The 16162-nt window shown below is 70.9% G+C and overlaps 1 protein-coding gene across 1 annotated transcript in view; it reads right to left on the minus strand.

The window, feature by feature from the left end:
- ARAP1 (ArfGAP with RhoGAP domain, ankyrin repeat and PH domain 1) overlaps positions 1-16162 on the minus strand; it is a 23990-nt gene that overhangs the window by 5734 nt on the left and 2094 nt on the right. The window contains 21 exon segments of the mRNA XM_035339577.1: positions 30-236; positions 668-880; positions 1170-1333; positions 1532-1577; positions 1696-1891; positions 1967-2069; positions 2413-2548; positions 2865-2999; positions 3885-4059; positions 5044-5226; positions 6463-6548; positions 6766-6965; positions 7059-7165; positions 7499-7704; positions 7846-7966; positions 8263-8332; positions 10137-10235; positions 10272-10301; positions 10672-10775; positions 11553-11623; positions 12054-12208. Of these exon segments, the coding sequence (XP_035195468.1) occupies positions 30-236; positions 668-880; positions 1170-1333; positions 1532-1577; positions 1696-1891; positions 1967-2069; positions 2413-2548; positions 2865-2999; positions 3885-4059; positions 5044-5226; positions 6463-6548; positions 6766-6965; positions 7059-7165; positions 7499-7704; positions 7846-7966; positions 8263-8332; positions 10137-10235; positions 10272-10301; positions 10672-10775; positions 11553-11623; positions 12054-12208 (2807 nt within the window).

A 16162-nucleotide genomic window follows, 5' to 3' on the forward strand; every position in this document is an offset into this window, starting at 1 on the left:
TCCCCGTCCTTCTCTTGCTTGGGATGAACCGGAGGAGGGATGAGGGCTCTCCGGCACCCCACGCCCCCCCCCCGGGGCCCCCCAGCAGATGGGGTGATGCCCCACGGGGCTTTGGGGACCCATGCCGTACCGAAAGAGGTGGTTGATGAGCGCCTTCAGCGTGGCCCTGTTCACCGTGGGGAGGGTGTCCAGGAGCCGCCGGTACTCCCCGATCTTCGCCTCCTCATCCTCCAGCGCTGCGAGGGGGAAAAGTGCAAGCGTGAAGGGGCGTGAAGCCGGGATGAAGACCCCCAACCCCACCCCATCCCCTACCCGGACCCCACCTGGGGGCCTCCCACCGCAGAGCTGTTGGGGAGGGCACGTCCCAGATTTTGTGGCTGTTTGGCACCAGGGTGCCTGGTTCTCGGGGGCTGGATCCAGGAGCGAAGGGCGAGCCCCCCGGCCACACCTGGGCGCGGGGCCGGCGGGCGCATTCCTCTCCCCACCCCGGGCTCGGCGCCCGGCGGCTCTGACTCACGGCCACCGCCGTGCCGGCCAAGGGAAACATCTGGATCCCAGATGTGCAAAGAGACGACCACGCCGGGGAGGGCCAGGCTCAGCTTTTCGGCACCAGGACCCCCCGGGGAAGGCTCCCCCATGGCTTGCAGCCCCCCCCCCTTGCCCTCACCCGTGGCCCGCAGCCAGTCCTGGCTCCAGCGCCGGGTGAAGAGCCCGTCGCCCAGGTCGCGGAAGAAGCGCTTGAGGGTGTTGGCGACGTCGTCCACGTGGTGCTCGCCCTCCTTCAGGCGCACGCTGCGGGCGTCGCGGCGCAGCATCTCCAGCAGGCTGGTGGTCTTCGAGTTCTGCCCGCTCTTGCGGTAAATCCCCTCGGACGTCAGCCCTGGGGCAGAGCGGCCGGCGGTGAGCCCCCGGCACCGCCGCCTTTTGGCCGCCCGCCCGCCCCGCTGGCTGCCCAACAAAGGGTCCCCCGCGAGGGGACGCGGCGCTCCCCGCCCCGCAGGTGTTCCCCGGCCACCGAGGAGCTGCGGGCAGGAGCCAAGCCGCGCTCCAGCCTCCCAAGAAGCTGGAGCAGATGCTCAGGGAGGGAGGAAAACGGGTCTCGGGCTGCCCCTTGCCATGCCGCGCTGATGGGGCGACCCGAGCCGTCCCCGTACAGCGAGGGCGCGTACCGCACTGCGTGATGTAGTCGATGCAGCGGTCCACCAGCATGGGGACGTCCCCCTCGGTCAGCTGCTGCTCCGACAGGGTGTCCCCCGAGCTGCCCGCAGCCTTCTGGATGGCGTGCACCCAGCCCAGGAAATCCAGCCTCCTCTCGCCCTGGATGTACAGCGTCCTGCCGGCGGCCGCGGGCTCAGCGGGGGGCCCAGCCGCCCCCTTCCCAAACCCACAGGCAGGGTCCCAGCCCCCCAACCCGGGCTCCCCCGAGGGTGAAGGCATCCCAGGACCGTGGTGGGGTTGGGGGGGGGGGGGGGGATATTTTGCTGGAGGGGGCTGATCCCCACCCACCCCGCGCCACCAGCTCCGCGTTTACCTCCGCCTCTCCACCAGCACCAGCACCTCGTTGTCTCCCTGGATGGCTGCGAAGGGAAGGCAGGAGCCTGTCAGGAGCCGTCCAGCTCCCGCCCAGGCTGGGTGAGCAGCAGCGAGGAAGAGGACGGAGAGGAGGAAGAGCTGCCGGGGGGACGGGGGACGCACAGAGCTCCTGCAGCTTGCGCAGCTGGAGAGCCTCGTGGCGCTCGCTGTCCTCGAAGCAGACGTGGAGCGTGGAGCCGGCCAGGGCGAACCAGCCCTCCTTGGCACGCTCCAGGTTGAGGCCCCCCTTGTAGAGCAGGCGGCCGATCCTCTCGAAGTCGTGGCTCAGCAGCTCCTCCGCGTGGGGGGGGACGAAGGACTGGGGAAGGGGCAGAGGGGGCCGTCAGCGCGCAGCCCCCAGCCCCAGCGCCGGCCCCAGCCCCGCGGCTCCCACCTTGGCGATGGACTTGAGCCATTCCCGAGCGGCCTCGGGGCAGTCCAGCCCGAACAGGTAGAGCCTCTCCGACTCGATGTACACCTCGAACGTGCTCTCGATCCTGCGGGAGGGAGGGAGGGAGCGAGGAGCCTCAGTGCCCACGCGTGGCACGAAGGCCGCGGCTTGGCACCAGGCACAGCGCCAGGAGGGAGCATCCCGTGGCACGAGCGGAGAGGGGCTCGGCCCCACCGATGGTCTGTCTGACTGGGGACCCCCCCGGCACACCCCCAGGGCTCCCAAGTGCTTTGCACGCTCTGGCAGAGACCCGAGACTTTAGCAAAAAGGTTGCGAGGAATAAAATGTTAAACCAGGCTCCCTGCAAAGACGGGCAGCTCAGTGCCATCGGGGCCGGGCAGCAGCCCCACGTGGGGGGGGACAGGGGAGGCTTTTGGGGGCAGCCTTACCCGTGGGTGTGGGGCGGGTTGTTCACCAGGCACACGATGTCCTCCGCCTTGATCTCGCCGTTGGGCACGGCGTTGCGGTCGTTCTCGTAGTAGCTGAGGACGCCGTCCTGCAGCGTGCACCACCGCCGGCTGAACTCTGCGCGGCGCGGGGAGGTGCTCAGAGGGGCTCCAGCCACCTGGGGCCACCCAAAGCCACCTGGGGCCACCCAAAGCCACCCAGCAGCCCAACAGCTCAGGGCACAGCCCCTCACCCCCCAAACCTCTCCAAAACCTCTCCAAAACCTCTCCAAAACCAGGCTGCCTGGCTCACGCCGCACCCCCCATCTGTCTCACCGGTGCCCTGGGGAGCCGGGGACGCTGCAGCCCCTCTGCCCACTCCCCAGCATCCCTGCTGGGGCTCTCCAGCCCCCCCCCGCAGCCCTTTTTCCCCCACCCCGTGGACCCCCGCCTACCTTCCTGGCCCTTCCTCTCGCTGACGGGCTTGGCCATGGAGGGGGTCTTGTAGAGGAAGCCGTTGTGCGTGACGCAGGGCAGCAGCACCGAGTAGTGCTTCTCCTCGCCGCCCACCACCTCCAGGCGCGGCGTCTCTGCGGAGGGGGCAACAAGCCTGGCACGGGGCTCGGAGGGGGCCACGGGGACGTGAAATGCCCCCTGAGGCTGGGGGTTTCCCCTGCCAGAGCCCGCACGCAGCCGCAGAGCCGCTCTCGGCACCGCGGGATGAGCTCAGGGGCTCGGGTTTCTCCGGTTCGCACGGAGGGGCCTCGCCGCAGCTGCTCTCCCAGCCCTCTTTTTGTGCTGACAGCTCCAAAAGTGCAGGGCCAGACCCCTCCTGGGCCAGCTCCAGCTCAGCGGGAAGGGCTTGGACGGGACTGGAGGGAGGGAGGAGGTGGCTGCAGCCCACGCCGGCGCTGGCCCGGCCCTGGTGCGGGGTCTGGGGCTCGCTCCCCGCACATCTCCATCCATCCGTCGTGCACTGGGGATGTCCCCAAACACCAGCACCACTCCCTCCTGGGACCCCGGGCACCACCGGGGCTCCCCGAGGTGCCCGATGTGACTCAGCCTCTCCCCTCCTGCCCCAAAGCAGCTCCTGGGCAGCTCTGGGGCGTTCCCAGATGAAACCAAAGGTGCAGGGACTAGGGCAAGGGGCAGAAATCAGAGCAAGGCTGCGGGGTGGCGGGAGTGAGCTGGGCCCGGAGGCGGCTGCGGGCTCAGGAATTCGGGGCGGATCGCAGGGCTCCCGCGGTCCCGCTCTGGGATTTTGGTGTGGGGCTGGAACCCAGCGCGAGCAGAGCCCGTCTGGGTCACCCAGGGCTGCCTCGTTCTGCACACAGCAGCGCCCCGTGCCGGAGCCAGGATCAGCCCCAAACATCCCTGCCTTCCCCCAGGACAGGGGACACTTGGGGACACCCGGAGACACCCAGGGGATACCCGGGGACAGCCAGGGGACACCCAGAGGAGGGGACAGCCCTTACCCGAGGTCTTGTTGTGCAGCAGGAACTCCATCTGCAGCCTCTGCCCGCTCTTCTCGGCCAGCGCCAGGGGGGTCGGGCACTGGGGGTCCCCGGTGGCGCACGTCACCGCCGCCCCGCAGAAGACCAGGGCCTGCGTCTCGGCCAGGTCGCTGGTGGTGACGGCCGCGCACAGGGCCTGCGGCAGAGCGAGGAGGGCGGCGGGTGAGCACCGAGCCTGCCCTGGGGGCCACGGCTCCGGGGGGAGCGAGACCCCCGGCGAGGAGCCAGCCCTGCAAGGACGCAGCACGGGAAGGAGCCGGTTGAGCGCGGCCGGGTTCCTCCCGGCCGCCGCCGGGGCAGGACAAAGGAGGGAGAGAAAGTTTTGGAGCTGGCTCGGCGGCGGCGAATCCCTCCCTTAAGGAGCCGGGGTGAAGTCATCCGGCAGCGGGGCGGGACGGGCTCTTGGAGCAGAAAAACAAACAAGCCCACATGCGAATTCCCGCAGCCGCCGGCACGGCGCGCCCCCGGCTCTTGTGCAAACAGCGGCGCCCGGGGGAGCTGCACAGCCCGGGGGACGGCAGCCGGTGCCACCGCCGTGGCGTGCCGAAAGCCGGGGGGCTGCTGGCTGGGAGCGCCCGACCCCGTTGCTTGGGGTGGTTTGGGGGAGCAGGGGGTGGCAGAGGTTTGAGGAGAGGGTGCTGGAAGCAGCACCCATAGTGCCGGGGCCGGGGAGGGGCATTGGGATGGGTGGTGGTGGGACCTGGGGGGATCCCAGCGTGAGGGGGGCTTCGCCCAGAGTGCTGCAGGCCGGGAACAGAGCTGCAGTCCCAGCTGGTTGTGCCCCGCAGCGGAGGTGCCACTCTGTCCCTGCAGGGCTCTCATCCCGCCTGGAGACCCCAGGATAAGGCTGGGGGGGGGACACGGGGAGAGCCTCGGAGGCTGGGCTGATCCAGGCAGGGATGGAGCCCACCCAGCCCCACGCACGGGGCTGCTGAGCAAACCAGGACCAAGCTCCCCTCCCCAGCACCCCAACGGGGGTGACCCCAGCCTGGGACCGGTCCCACTGCCCACAAAGGCCACGTCCCCACCCCGACAGCCAGGGGAGAGACCTTGCTCCTGCCCTCTTCGGGCCCCCCCAGGCTAGTTCCCCGTGAAGACCCCCGTCCCCAGGACCACTGACCCTGTCGAGCTCCTCCTGGTTGCCGAAGAGCGGGTGGTAGCGGCGGTACTTGCCCTCGCGGTACTTGGCGACGAGGAAGCGCCGCCGCTCCTGGCTGCTGCTGCCGGGGCCGATGGCCTCGCTGGGGGGCACGTTGGCGGCCCAGAACTGGTTGGCCACGGCGTTGCCGATGTGCTGGAAGAGCTGCGGGGGGACAAGGGGAGGCCGGCGTGGCGGTGCCGCCGCGGGGACGGGCTCTGCGGGGCTGGGGGAGCCCGCCGGGACCTTCCCAGCCCACCGCAGGGCAGCGATGCTGAGGATCTGGGTGCAGGCAACGCGTGCACGGAGGGGGAAGAGGCGTCGCGCACGGGGAGCGGAAAGCACGGGTGGGCAGGGGGCGAGGGGCTGAGCCCGGGGTGGGGGAGCACCCGCCCGCCGCAGCGCCGCGGCGTGACCCTGGCCAGCCCCGGCTCCAGGCGCGGCGCTGCAATCCTTCCACTCCCCTTCCTGCCCCAGAAAGCACATCTGGAAAGCAGCACCGAGCGCCGGGAGCGGCTTTAAAGAGCTCCCCGCAGCCCCTCGCCGCCCCGCTCCCCGAGCCCGTGGTGCACAGCCCCGCTTCGCCCCCCCAGGGCCGGGCGGTGCAGGTCTGCCCTGCAGCCGGGTGGCAGCCGTGTGGCAGGCGTGCCCGCCTGCTGCGGTGCCACTGAGCAGCAATTTGCCTTGGGGACACTTCTGGGAGATGGCATCGCCCCAGCGAGCCCCGCGGGGTGCTCAGGGAGCATCCCCGTGCCCTTCGGGGTGATGCGGAGCAGGAATGGGCTGGGGCTGGGGTGCGAGGGGGGCACGGGGCAGGCTGGGACGCACGGGGATGCTCGCAGAGCTCTCGGCGAGCCCGGAGGGGTTAACGGCAGCCTTCCAGGAAAGGGGAGGATCGGGGCTGCAGCTGGAAGCGTTTGGGCTGGGGATCGGGCAGACCGGAGGCGGGGGCTGCAGGGTGGGACAGGGGCAGGAATGCAGGACCTGGCTGGGGCCGGCCAGACGGGGCCGCGGCAGCGGGGAGCTCGCAGCGGGGCTGTTCCCATGGGGCTGCTCCGCTCCAGCCCCGGCCAGGGCAGCGCAGACCCCAGGGCAGCGCAGACCCCAGGGCAGCACAGACCCCAGGGCAGTGCAGACCCCAGGGCAGTGCAGACCCCGTGCCAGGGGGCGGCAGGGTGGCACGGCGGTGGGGACGAGGCTTGCGGCCAGCCCAGGGTCCCCTCCAGCAGCCCCACGGAGCACAGAGCCCCCCGTGCTGCCGGCCCCAGCCGCTGGAGGTGGCTGCGGGGCTCGGGACGGGGATAACATCCAGCTCCTGGCCAGCGGGGTCTGCAACTGGCAGGGGGGGGACACGGGGCGGCTGCCCCCAGAGCGGATTTCGGAGCCCATCCGCACCAATACCTCGATCAGCTCCTCCGTCCACACCTTCCTGTCCATCTTCAGGCTTCGGACTTTGGTGATGCCGGGCCCCAGGCCCCGGTGCTCCCCTGTGGGCAAGAGGAGCCGTTAGGGACCCTCCTCGGGGTAGGGGGGACACAGAGCCGTGCGCCCCCCCGGCTTCTCCCCCAAAGCCTCCTGCGTGCCCCCCGGACCGAGCAGGGGAGGTTTGGGGGAACCCCCTCTCCCCACCGCTGGGGGCCATTCGGAGAGGGGACCGGTGCTGGGGTGCACTCAGCACCCCGGGGTGCTGAGCGGGGCCGGTACCTGCGCATCTCTTGCAGATGACGACGCAGAGGTTGACGGACGCCCAGTCGGGCTGGGGCGAGCCGCAGTCGGCGCAGAAGCGGTTGGGCTCCAGCGCCCAGATCCTCTCCGCCACCTCCGAGTTGGAGAGGGCCTCGGCGATGGCGTGCCGCATGGCCTCCACCCACTCCTCCTTCTCCTGGTCCGACTCGGCCGAGAAGCTGCCGGCGGGGAGGAGGGGGGTGAGGGAGGGACGGCCGCGGGGACAGGGGGGGGGCAGCGCTGCCGGCACCCCGTCCCCTCCCTCGGCTCACCTGAAGATCCTGTAGGGCGTCGTCAGGTCGAAGCCCCTGCGGTCCACCTCCTTGACGTTCCCCACGTTCATCTCGATGTAGGTGATGCCGATGCCCTGCCGATAGTCCTGGGGGGCGAGGGCAGGAGGAGGGGTGAGGGAGGGCAGCCCCCTGCCCGTGCTGGTGGCAGTGGCCAGGGTCCCCACGCGCACCCCCAGCCCCAGGGCACACAAGGGTTGGGATGGAGACGCCACCAACCCAAGCGGGCGCAATGCTCCTGGGGTCCCCAGACCTTGGGGTCTGCAGGGAGGGGGGTCTGCAGCCTGGGGTCTCCCACCCGTGGGGTCTCCCCTCCCCATTTTGGGGGTGCCCCAGCTCACCGCTGCTCTGCCCCGGCTGCCAAAGCGACGGGCGGGGGTCCCCCTGCAGAGGGCCCCGGGGTCCCCAGCCCCAGCACCCACCTCCGAGTTCTTGTAGAGGAAAACTTTGTCCCCGGCCACGGCCACGAACAGCTTGTGCTTGAACCCCCGCAGCTCCAGGAAGCCGCTCTTGTCCGCGGGCTCCGTGGTGTCGGGGGCGGTCGGGACCACCGGCGTCCTCTCGGGAGCTTTGCCCTTGCGCTCCTCCGCCACCTGCTGCAGGGTCTGGATCCACTCGTTGCGGTCGGCTGCGGGGCCGGAGCGGAGAGGGGTCAGGGCTCGGGCTGGGGGGGGGCTCATCCCTGGGGCCAGGGGCTGCCAGGAGGATGGGAACAGCCCTGCAGGGGGGGTGGGGGTTGGCTACAGGCAGGTGCCCCTCAGGCGCTCACCATCGCTCTCAGCCCGGAACACGAAGTTGCGGTTGTTGGTGACCACCTCGAATTTCTGGTCCCCGACGCTGGCTACGCGCGAGATGGAGGAGACGGGGATGAAGCGCTTGGAGTAGGCGTCCTGGGGGGGGGACACGGGGGGGAAGAGACGCACCGTCACCGCCATCCGCCTCGGAGACACGGGTCGGGAACGGCCCCGAGCTGGGAGCATCGGGGTCCGGGGGGCTCGGGGCACCCCACACCCCACCCGGTGCTGGCAGCACCCCAGCAGCCAGCCCGTGGTGCTCCGGGGACGTTGTCCCTTTGCACCCCCGTGCCTCCAGGATGCCCAGAGGGATGCGGTGGGCTCGGCGTGGGGCGGCCGGGCAGCCCCCCGACACCTCCTCACCCCATCCTCAGCCCTCCTCCCCCCGGCACCTTCTCGCTGTCGAAATAGCGGAGGTAGTCGGCGTCCAGCTTCACCCAGCGCTTCTGGTAGATGTAGGACCTGGGGAGGGACAGGAGGGGCGCGTTGGAGGGGATGGGGAACCCAAGCTGCCCCCCCGGGGGCTCGGGGAGCACCGGCATGGGAGCAGGAGGGGGACCAGGACAGGTCGGGCACGGGGACCCCAACCCAGCGCAGACCCCAGAGCCCACAGCCTGCCGTGGGCTTGGGCGCAGGAAGGAGAGGCGAGCCCCCGGCTGCAGCAGTGCCCTCGCCCCCCCCAGCCCTCCTCTGAACCCCCACCACGTGCCCTTGACCTCGGGGCCTCTCCGCCTGTGCCTTCACGCCCCAGTTGCCGACAGCCCGGGGCCACCTCGCCATCGACCCTCGCCGCGTCCCCGGCCCTCGTGGCAGCGGGGGGAGCGACGGGGTTTGTGCCTTCCTGGGGGCACCGATGCGAGCACGGAGCCGAGAGCGGGGGCTGCCCCTAAAAGCACCCCGCGAGCTGCTGACCCCAATTAGCAATTGCTGCCAGAGCCCCCAGAGCCGGGCTGGTGCCGTCCCCGCTCCCTGCAGGGCAGTCGGGCACCTCGCGCCCTCGGCACGCATCAGCGTCTCCGGATGGGGGTGTAGGGGGAACGGCCATCCCCTCGCCCCCCTGACGCCCCCCAGAAGCCTCCGGCAAAGCCCTGGGAGCCCCCCTGGTGCCCCCCCAGCTTCGTAGGCTGTTGCTTAAGCGCTTGTTTGTTCAGGAAAGGATTTCAGCACCACCACACGTGACCCCGCCGCTCGGCCTTTACGTAAGGAGGAAATCCTTGCTGAGGCTCTGGGCTCTTCCCCGGGCCCTCCCGTTCCCCATCCCCATCCCGCAGGAACCCCTCAGCCCTCCCGGCTGGCTTTAGGCACTCAGGGTTTGAGGTTTTTTTATTGGTTTTCCTTCCAGTGCCTTCCCCAGGCCCCGGCTCCCCTCGCGGGGAGCAGCATCCCCCCGGCTCCCCCGGGAGCTCTGTGCGGCTCTCACTTCCCCAAAACCGGCCCCGGCTGCCTCCTCCTCGGGCATTCAGGCTTCGGGGTTTCCTCGTGGCTGGCGTTAAGATGCCTGGGGAGGGACCCAGGGCTCCCAAAGAAGCTCCCCGGCACGGCCGTGCCACCCCTGGGTCCCACGGGAGCAGGGGTGCAGAGCCCCGCGGTGAGGGGTTGCTGGCACAAGACACACGGAGGCTGCGGGGTCCGGGTGCCCCCGGGTGTTATCCCCCGATAACCCACGGGCGAACGCAGCAAGAGCGCTGCCAGAAAAGCCTCCCCCCACAGCAACCCCGGCGAACGAAAGAAAATCGGAGCCCTACGGAGACGGCAGGGCGGCCGTGCCGGTGGTGCGAGGCAGCCTGCAGCCACCAGCAGCTTTCCGGGACTGCTGCCACCAGTGGGCTCCCCCCGGGGCGAGCAGCGCTCATTTCCCCACAAGCCCGACCCACGGCGCTGGGACGGGGGAAGTTGGAGCTGCAAAGTCAGCCCGGGCGTTGGCGGGGGGGGGCACGTGCGTGGCCCAGTGCTCGGAAAGCCGCCGGCCCCATCCCGCTCCCCATCCCCGTTCCCCTCGCCCAGCCTCCCCTCGAGCTTCTCCTTCCTCCCCCAGCTCCCCCCCCTCCTCAGCCAGCTCTGGGAAAGGATCTTTCACTAAAAAGCGCTGCTTTTAACCTAACCCGGGGGGGGGGGCAGGAGGGGGCTGCAGGCACCCCTTTGCACCAGGGCGCCACGGCACCCCCAGCGAGCAGGAGCTAGGAGGGAAAAAAAGGCACGGCAAGGGGCGACACGGACAGCACGGGGAGGGCGGCGGGGCTGCGCCCCCCCCTTCCTCCTCACTCACCCCTGCGGCGGGTTCTTGTCCAGCCACCCCGCTCGGATGGTGGGCGAGAGCTGCGCGGCGGCCGAGCTCTCCATGCCGTCGCCGAGCGCGCCGGGGCTGCTGCCGGAGAGGGCGACCGGGGGCTGGCGCGGGCTGGGGCCGTCGTCGCTCCAGCCTCTGCCTGCGCTGGGGAGCGGGAGCCGGGCGGGGGGGGGGGGGTTATGAGATGGTGACAGGGTGGGCACGGCCCCCCCCAGCACCGCTCGGCGCCCTGCCTCACCCTGGGGCGCGGAGCGACGCAGGCGAGGTGGGTGCAACACACAGCCCCGTGCGCGCCTGCGCGCCTCGGGCACCACCAAGAGACGCAGGCTCACGTGCGGGTGCCCCCTCCCCGAATGCCCCCAGCCCCTCTGTGCACGCGCAGCCCCCAGCCGTGCGCACGCCTGGCTCCTGCCCGCACGTGGCCGCGCGCACGTCCCCTGCCCGCGCACGCTCGCACAGCCACACGCAGGCACACGGCAACACGCACACGAGGAGCGGCAGGAGGAGCCCCTACTTGGCCGGGGGAGCATCGTAGCAGTCCTCGATGAGCTCGTCCTCGCTGAAGAGGCTGTTGAAGCGCAGGGAGCGCGGCCGACCCGGCACAGCCTCAGCGTCCTCCTGTGGGAAAGGACGCGGATGATGTTGGCAGCCCCGCGCCCTCCCCCCCGCTCCCCACCAGGGCACCTGGGGAAGGTTCCTGGGGGCCGAGCCCCTCCGGCCGCCCCCTGCACCGAGCAGGGTGCTGAGCATCCCGGCCCCACGCAGCTCTCAGCAGCACCACCAGCCAGGGATGCCCAGGGAGAGGCAGGGAAGGAGGGCACAAAATGCGGCGGCACCGCCTGCATCGCCCCTGTTTAGGGTTAGGGTCAGGGTCAGGGTTAGGGTCAGGGTCAGGGTTAGGGTTAGGGTTGCAGCATCCAGCGGTGCCCATGGCTCTGCGAGGTGGCGTGGCACTTCTGGATAGCCCCCCAGCCCCAGGGGCAGCGGGTGGCAGGGCTGGGGCCCGAGGAAGGCGATGCCCATCGCCGGGAAAAGGAGGGTGAGGGCTCCGGGGGTTCAGGGTGCCGCAGCCCCCCCCAGATCAGCCCAGACCCGCACGAGTTCGGCCTCAGGAAGGAGCGCACGGCGGATAAAAATCCCAGCTGCAGGCCATAAAGCAGGCTGCGATGCTGCCGCTGTCCACTAGCACGCACTCTGGGCACGCCAGCCTGCGGGGAGGCTGCGCTTCGGTGCTGCCGGGGGGGGGAAGCAGCAGCTCCGTGGGCTCGCAGAGCATCCTGCTCCTCTGCCCCAGCCCCAAGCCGTGCCCGCAAAGCAACCCAGGACCGGCACCGCCACCGGGGTCCCTGCGCGCTCCTACTCGCCGCCCCGATCCCTTCCTGCACCCACACCAACCTTGTCGGCCATCTGCCCCGCGGGGCTGGCTAATTCCTCCTCCCAGGCGGAGTCCTCGTAGTCAGAGTCATCTGCAAGGGCGAGCAGAAGCTGCTGGGCACTGCTGGGTCTCCCGGCAGCGAGGGGAGCGTGTCCCGGCCGTGCCCCCAGCACCGTGGGCTTCCCCCGCGCTCTGCCCTTGGCAAACAACCTCCCCGCCGGGGGGACGACGCTGGCGTTATCGAGGGCTTGGGTAGCGCCGGGGAAGGGCAAAGTCCTGCCGCAGGCAGCTCCTGGCACCGCCGCGACCCCTCGGCACCGCTCGGGGGGCGGCTTCGCCCCGGCCGGGAGCTGCCACGGGAGGGCCCAAGGCTCTGCCCGCTGCCCGTTTCTGTTCCCCTGCTCCTCTGCTCATCGGCACAGCTGCCAGATGATGTCCCAGAAGGACCCGCACCACGCCGGGTGTCCCCAAGGGGGACTGGGGACCGAGGAAGGGCCGGCGCTGGCCTCGCTCGTACTCACCGAACTCGGGCACGAAGGGACAGGAGGGCTTGGAGGGCGCCTGGGGCTGCGGGGCCGGCTGCGGCTTGGCACGGGGCAGCAGGGCCGGCGGGGACGGAGGGACGAGGGGTTCCCTGTCGGGGACGGGGACGGGGACCTCCTCCTTGGCAGGAACCCTGCGGAGAGACAGGAGCAGGAGCTGCAGGACAGCACCGGGGGCATCCCACGGACCCCCCCCCCCGCAGCCGCTTTCACCCCCCCTTTCACAGCACGGGTCGCAGGCACCGACCCCATCCCAATCCCCAAACCCCTCCCGTGCCACGGCCTCACCCCGCGCGGGTTATGGCGGCGCTTTTTCTGCCCTGGAAGTATTTTCTGGCACCCGGCCTCCAACCTCCCTCGCAGCTCAGGTTTCTTATCAGGCCCTCAGGGACGCCAGGGGCCGCCTCCAGCCTTGAAGCCCCGTATCAGGTGTTTTGTCCCCTGGGCTGGCAGGGGGCTGGGTCCCAGGGGACCCAGGGGACCGAGGGGACCCAGGGGACGCGGGTCCCAGGCTGGCAGCGCCCAGCTCTCTGCCTGCCCCCCGAGCCCCCCGCCGGGCCGATTTTTGGCCGCCCCTCGCCCGTCACCGCTGTTCTCCGCTCGCTCCCTGCCTCCCGAACTACCGTGGCAATAAATAAAGCCCCCCCTGCGCCACCGTGCTCCTGGGGGCAGGACACCGGAGGAAGCTCCTGCTGGGTATAAAAATAAGAGGGACCTGTCTGAGCCGCCCCGATGTGATGAGGGGGCAGAGCAGGGCGGCCCCACAGCCCCACGGGGCGCTGAGCTCCGCCGGTGGCACAGGGGGTGCGCCTGGGGGGGGGGGCAGGAATGGGTTTCTGTGCAAGAGCCACGCACCCGGCACAGCGTGCGCACAAACGGGGGGGTCCCGCTGGGCTGCCGGCCCGCAGGGAATCGCAGCCCCAGCCCCATGCGCCGGAGCCAGCGAGGTGGAAACCTCGGCTCCAGACCCAGTGGGCTCCGGGTGGCGGCCAACCCTCCGCAGCCCCAGGGCATAGCCATGGCCACGGGCTCGCAGACCCTGGGGCAGTTTTTTGGGGCAGTTTTCGCTCCCAGCCCTGCCCCAAATCGCTCACCGAAGAGGTCTGGGGGGAGCTGGCAGCCTGTGCTGGGAAGGTCGGGGTGCCCAAGGTGGGTGCTGCCGAGCCGTGGGTGCCGCTGGAGATGTGCCCGGCCCCACACCGGGGCCACCGTCCCTGTCCCCGTGCCCTGCACCGTGCCTGGGCAGGACCCAAACCCCAAGCACCAAACCCCAGCTGCTCCCAGCACCCCGCGCGCCCCGGGGACGGCCACGCCGGGTCCCCAAGCTGCCCGCGGATGCTTTGGCTTCTGTCTCCGCCGAGGGTGCTCGGGAGCTTTCCCGGAGCCTCGGCGAGCAAAACTTCTCCCTCGGCTGCCTGGCTGCGGGTCAGGCTGACCTCATTTCTCAGCAGCCATTGCCATGGGAACCAGCCACAACCATCCATACATTAGGGGAGCGGGGGCCAGCGCTCCCGCAGCTCCCAGCGCCGCCGGCACCGCCAGCCGGGGGGCTGGGGGGCCCGGGGGTGGCACCCAGGGGTGCAGGGACCCAGGGGCGGGGAGGTGACAGAGGGTTTGTCACGGGGCCCCCAGCAAGAGGGGGCCGCCTGTGTGGCCTCCAGGCCCCCGGTGGGCTGCATCGGGAGCCCCAGTGCCAGCAGTGAGCCGATGGCCCCGAGGTCCCCAAGCTGCCCGAGGTCCCCAGGCCTCCCCGAGGTCCCCAAGCTGCCCCGAGGTCCCCAGCCCCCCCCCCCCCCGAGGTCCCCAAGCTGTCCCATTTCCTGTTATTTCACAGGATGACGGGCGAGGACAACCACTGCATCCTCACTGGGGACACCTCCGGAGGGCTCGGGAGGACACCGCTCCTGTTGTCACCCGGTCCTGCCCGCGCGCCCCCCCCGGGGCTCACGGGATGAGGCCAGCAGCGGGCAGCCGCAGTGTCCTCACGGCACTGATAACGTTTCAGTTCCCCAAAACACCGAGAGGTGAAGCTGCAAAAGCACCAGAGATGGTGCTCCTGGGACGAGGAGGTGGCCGCCCCCCGCGGGTACCCCCCCAGCTCGCTCCTCTCGAGCTCCCCGAGCAGGACGCAGGAGGGCTGGGGGTGACGGTGGCACCCAGCAGGGCTGGGGGTGACGGTGGCACCCAGCAGGGCTGGGGGTGACCTGGGGACATGGGAGGGCTCAGGGGGGGATGGCCGGGGGGTTGGAGGGGGGGAAAAGCTGGCTGGAGGGCAGCAGCAGCGCGGAGGAGACGTCAGCGCGAGGCTCGCTCTCGGCAGACCTGGAGCTCACCAGGACCCCACCGCTCAGCCCCCCGTGGGTCTGCCCCCCTGGTGACTTTTGCAAAATGTCCCCCCCGTGTCCCTCCCACCCCCTCCTCGGGGCTGTTTCCGTGGGGGTCGGTCGGGGAGGGTGTGGGTACGGCCCCACAGCGGCCGTGCCCTGCGGGAGGAAGTGCCGGGGACCACGGCGGCGCTGCCGGAAGAGGGGGAGCCGGGGCGAGCAGCTGCACCCCCAAAATGCCGGGCAGCGCAGCAGAGAGGGCCCTGCTGGCACCTGGGGAGGCAGCAGGTCCCCCCCCAGATCCATCCTGGGGACACCCCCGTGTCCTCCTGGAGGGGCTGTCCCCCCCCAGAGCCCTGGCTGCTGGGGACGGAGCCGTGCGCTGGTGCCGCTGCCTGATGGTGCCACGCAGCGGCACGGACACAGCACCCAGATGGGGTGGGGACCCCCACCCCGGGTGGGGAGGCATCACCCAGGTGTGGGCAAACAGCCCCCCCAGCACGGACAAGCATCGGCCGGCCAAGTGCACGCATTGCCCCGGCGTGGACAAGCAGCCTCACCCCACTGCTCTGGGGCCGGGGGCACTGTCCCCACGTCCCTCGGGACCTCCCCGAGCTCACGCAGCCCAGCGCCGGGCCCCAGCCGTGGGGCGGGCACCAAGGGCTGGCAGCCGAGGGTCTGAGCCGTGGGGCTCCCCCCCCCTCAGCACCAGGTCCACAGCACCCTGCTCCCCGGCCGTCACCTCGGGGTCCCCACGGCCAAAACCCACCGGAGCTGCAGCTGGGGCTGTCCCCACACAGAGCGCTGGCGACCCACAGCCATCAGCGTCCCGGAGGTCTGGGGGACAGGGACGGCCAGGAGCCGTCCCGCTGCCCTGTGCTGGCACAGAACAGCTCCTGCCACCCTTCCTGGCGCTGCCAGCACGCTCAGGGTGCGGGCCGTGGTGAGGACATGTCCCTGTCCATGTCCCCATCCCTGTCCCTGTCCTCTCCAGCACCAGACGCCACCGCCAGCTTGGGCCGGTGACTCAGAGCCTGGCCAGGCCCAGCCGTCCCCACGCAGGACCCGCTCCCACGGCTCAGGGTCCCCAGCGTGGCAGTGCCTTCCCCGACTCGCTCCTGAGGCCTTCGGAGCCTCACCAACACCCGGCGCCTCCAAAACCCTGCAGCAGGGAGTTCCCCAGCGCCCCCGGTGCCGGTGCCACCTGGGTGGGAGGGGAAGGGACAGGCACCGCGGGGCGCGTGGCAACGCGGGGACGTGTCCCCACCTCCCGGGGCGCAGAGGAAGGAAATGTCCATGCAGGCAAAGCAAAACAAAAAGCAGGAGGCGACGCTGCCACGTCGCCCCGGGGGTGTCAGCACGCGCTCAGGCTCCGACCACCGCAGTGGTGACGCACAAAAAGGGTCAGGGCGCACAAAAAGGGTCAGGGCGCACAGAAAGGGTCACGGCACACAAAAAGGGTCACGGCACGACGGCGTCCCCTGCCCGGCACCGGGCTCCTGCCCTGCAAACGGCTCCTCTCCGCCTGCCGGGCTGCACGGAGGCGCCGTGCCACGACTGTGCCCCGGCCAGCGCCGAGCCCCAGTGCCACCGCAGCACCCTCCCTCCTCCGCCCCCCCCCCACCTCACCCCAGTCCCCAGGGCCGGAGGGGAACCGGGGGCTCAGGAAAAACGCAGGCATGGCGCCCGAGGAGGTGCAATTAATTCCCACTTCTGGAGAAGAGGAACCTCGTTCCCCCTGCGAAGCCCCCCCCGCCCTCCGCC

This window comes from Oxyura jamaicensis, chromosome 1 (assembly GCF_011077185.1).
Source record: "Oxyura jamaicensis isolate SHBP4307 breed ruddy duck chromosome 1, BPBGC_Ojam_1.0, whole genome shotgun sequence".
Lineage (NCBI taxonomy): Eukaryota > Metazoa > Chordata > Aves > Anseriformes > Anatidae > Oxyura > Oxyura jamaicensis.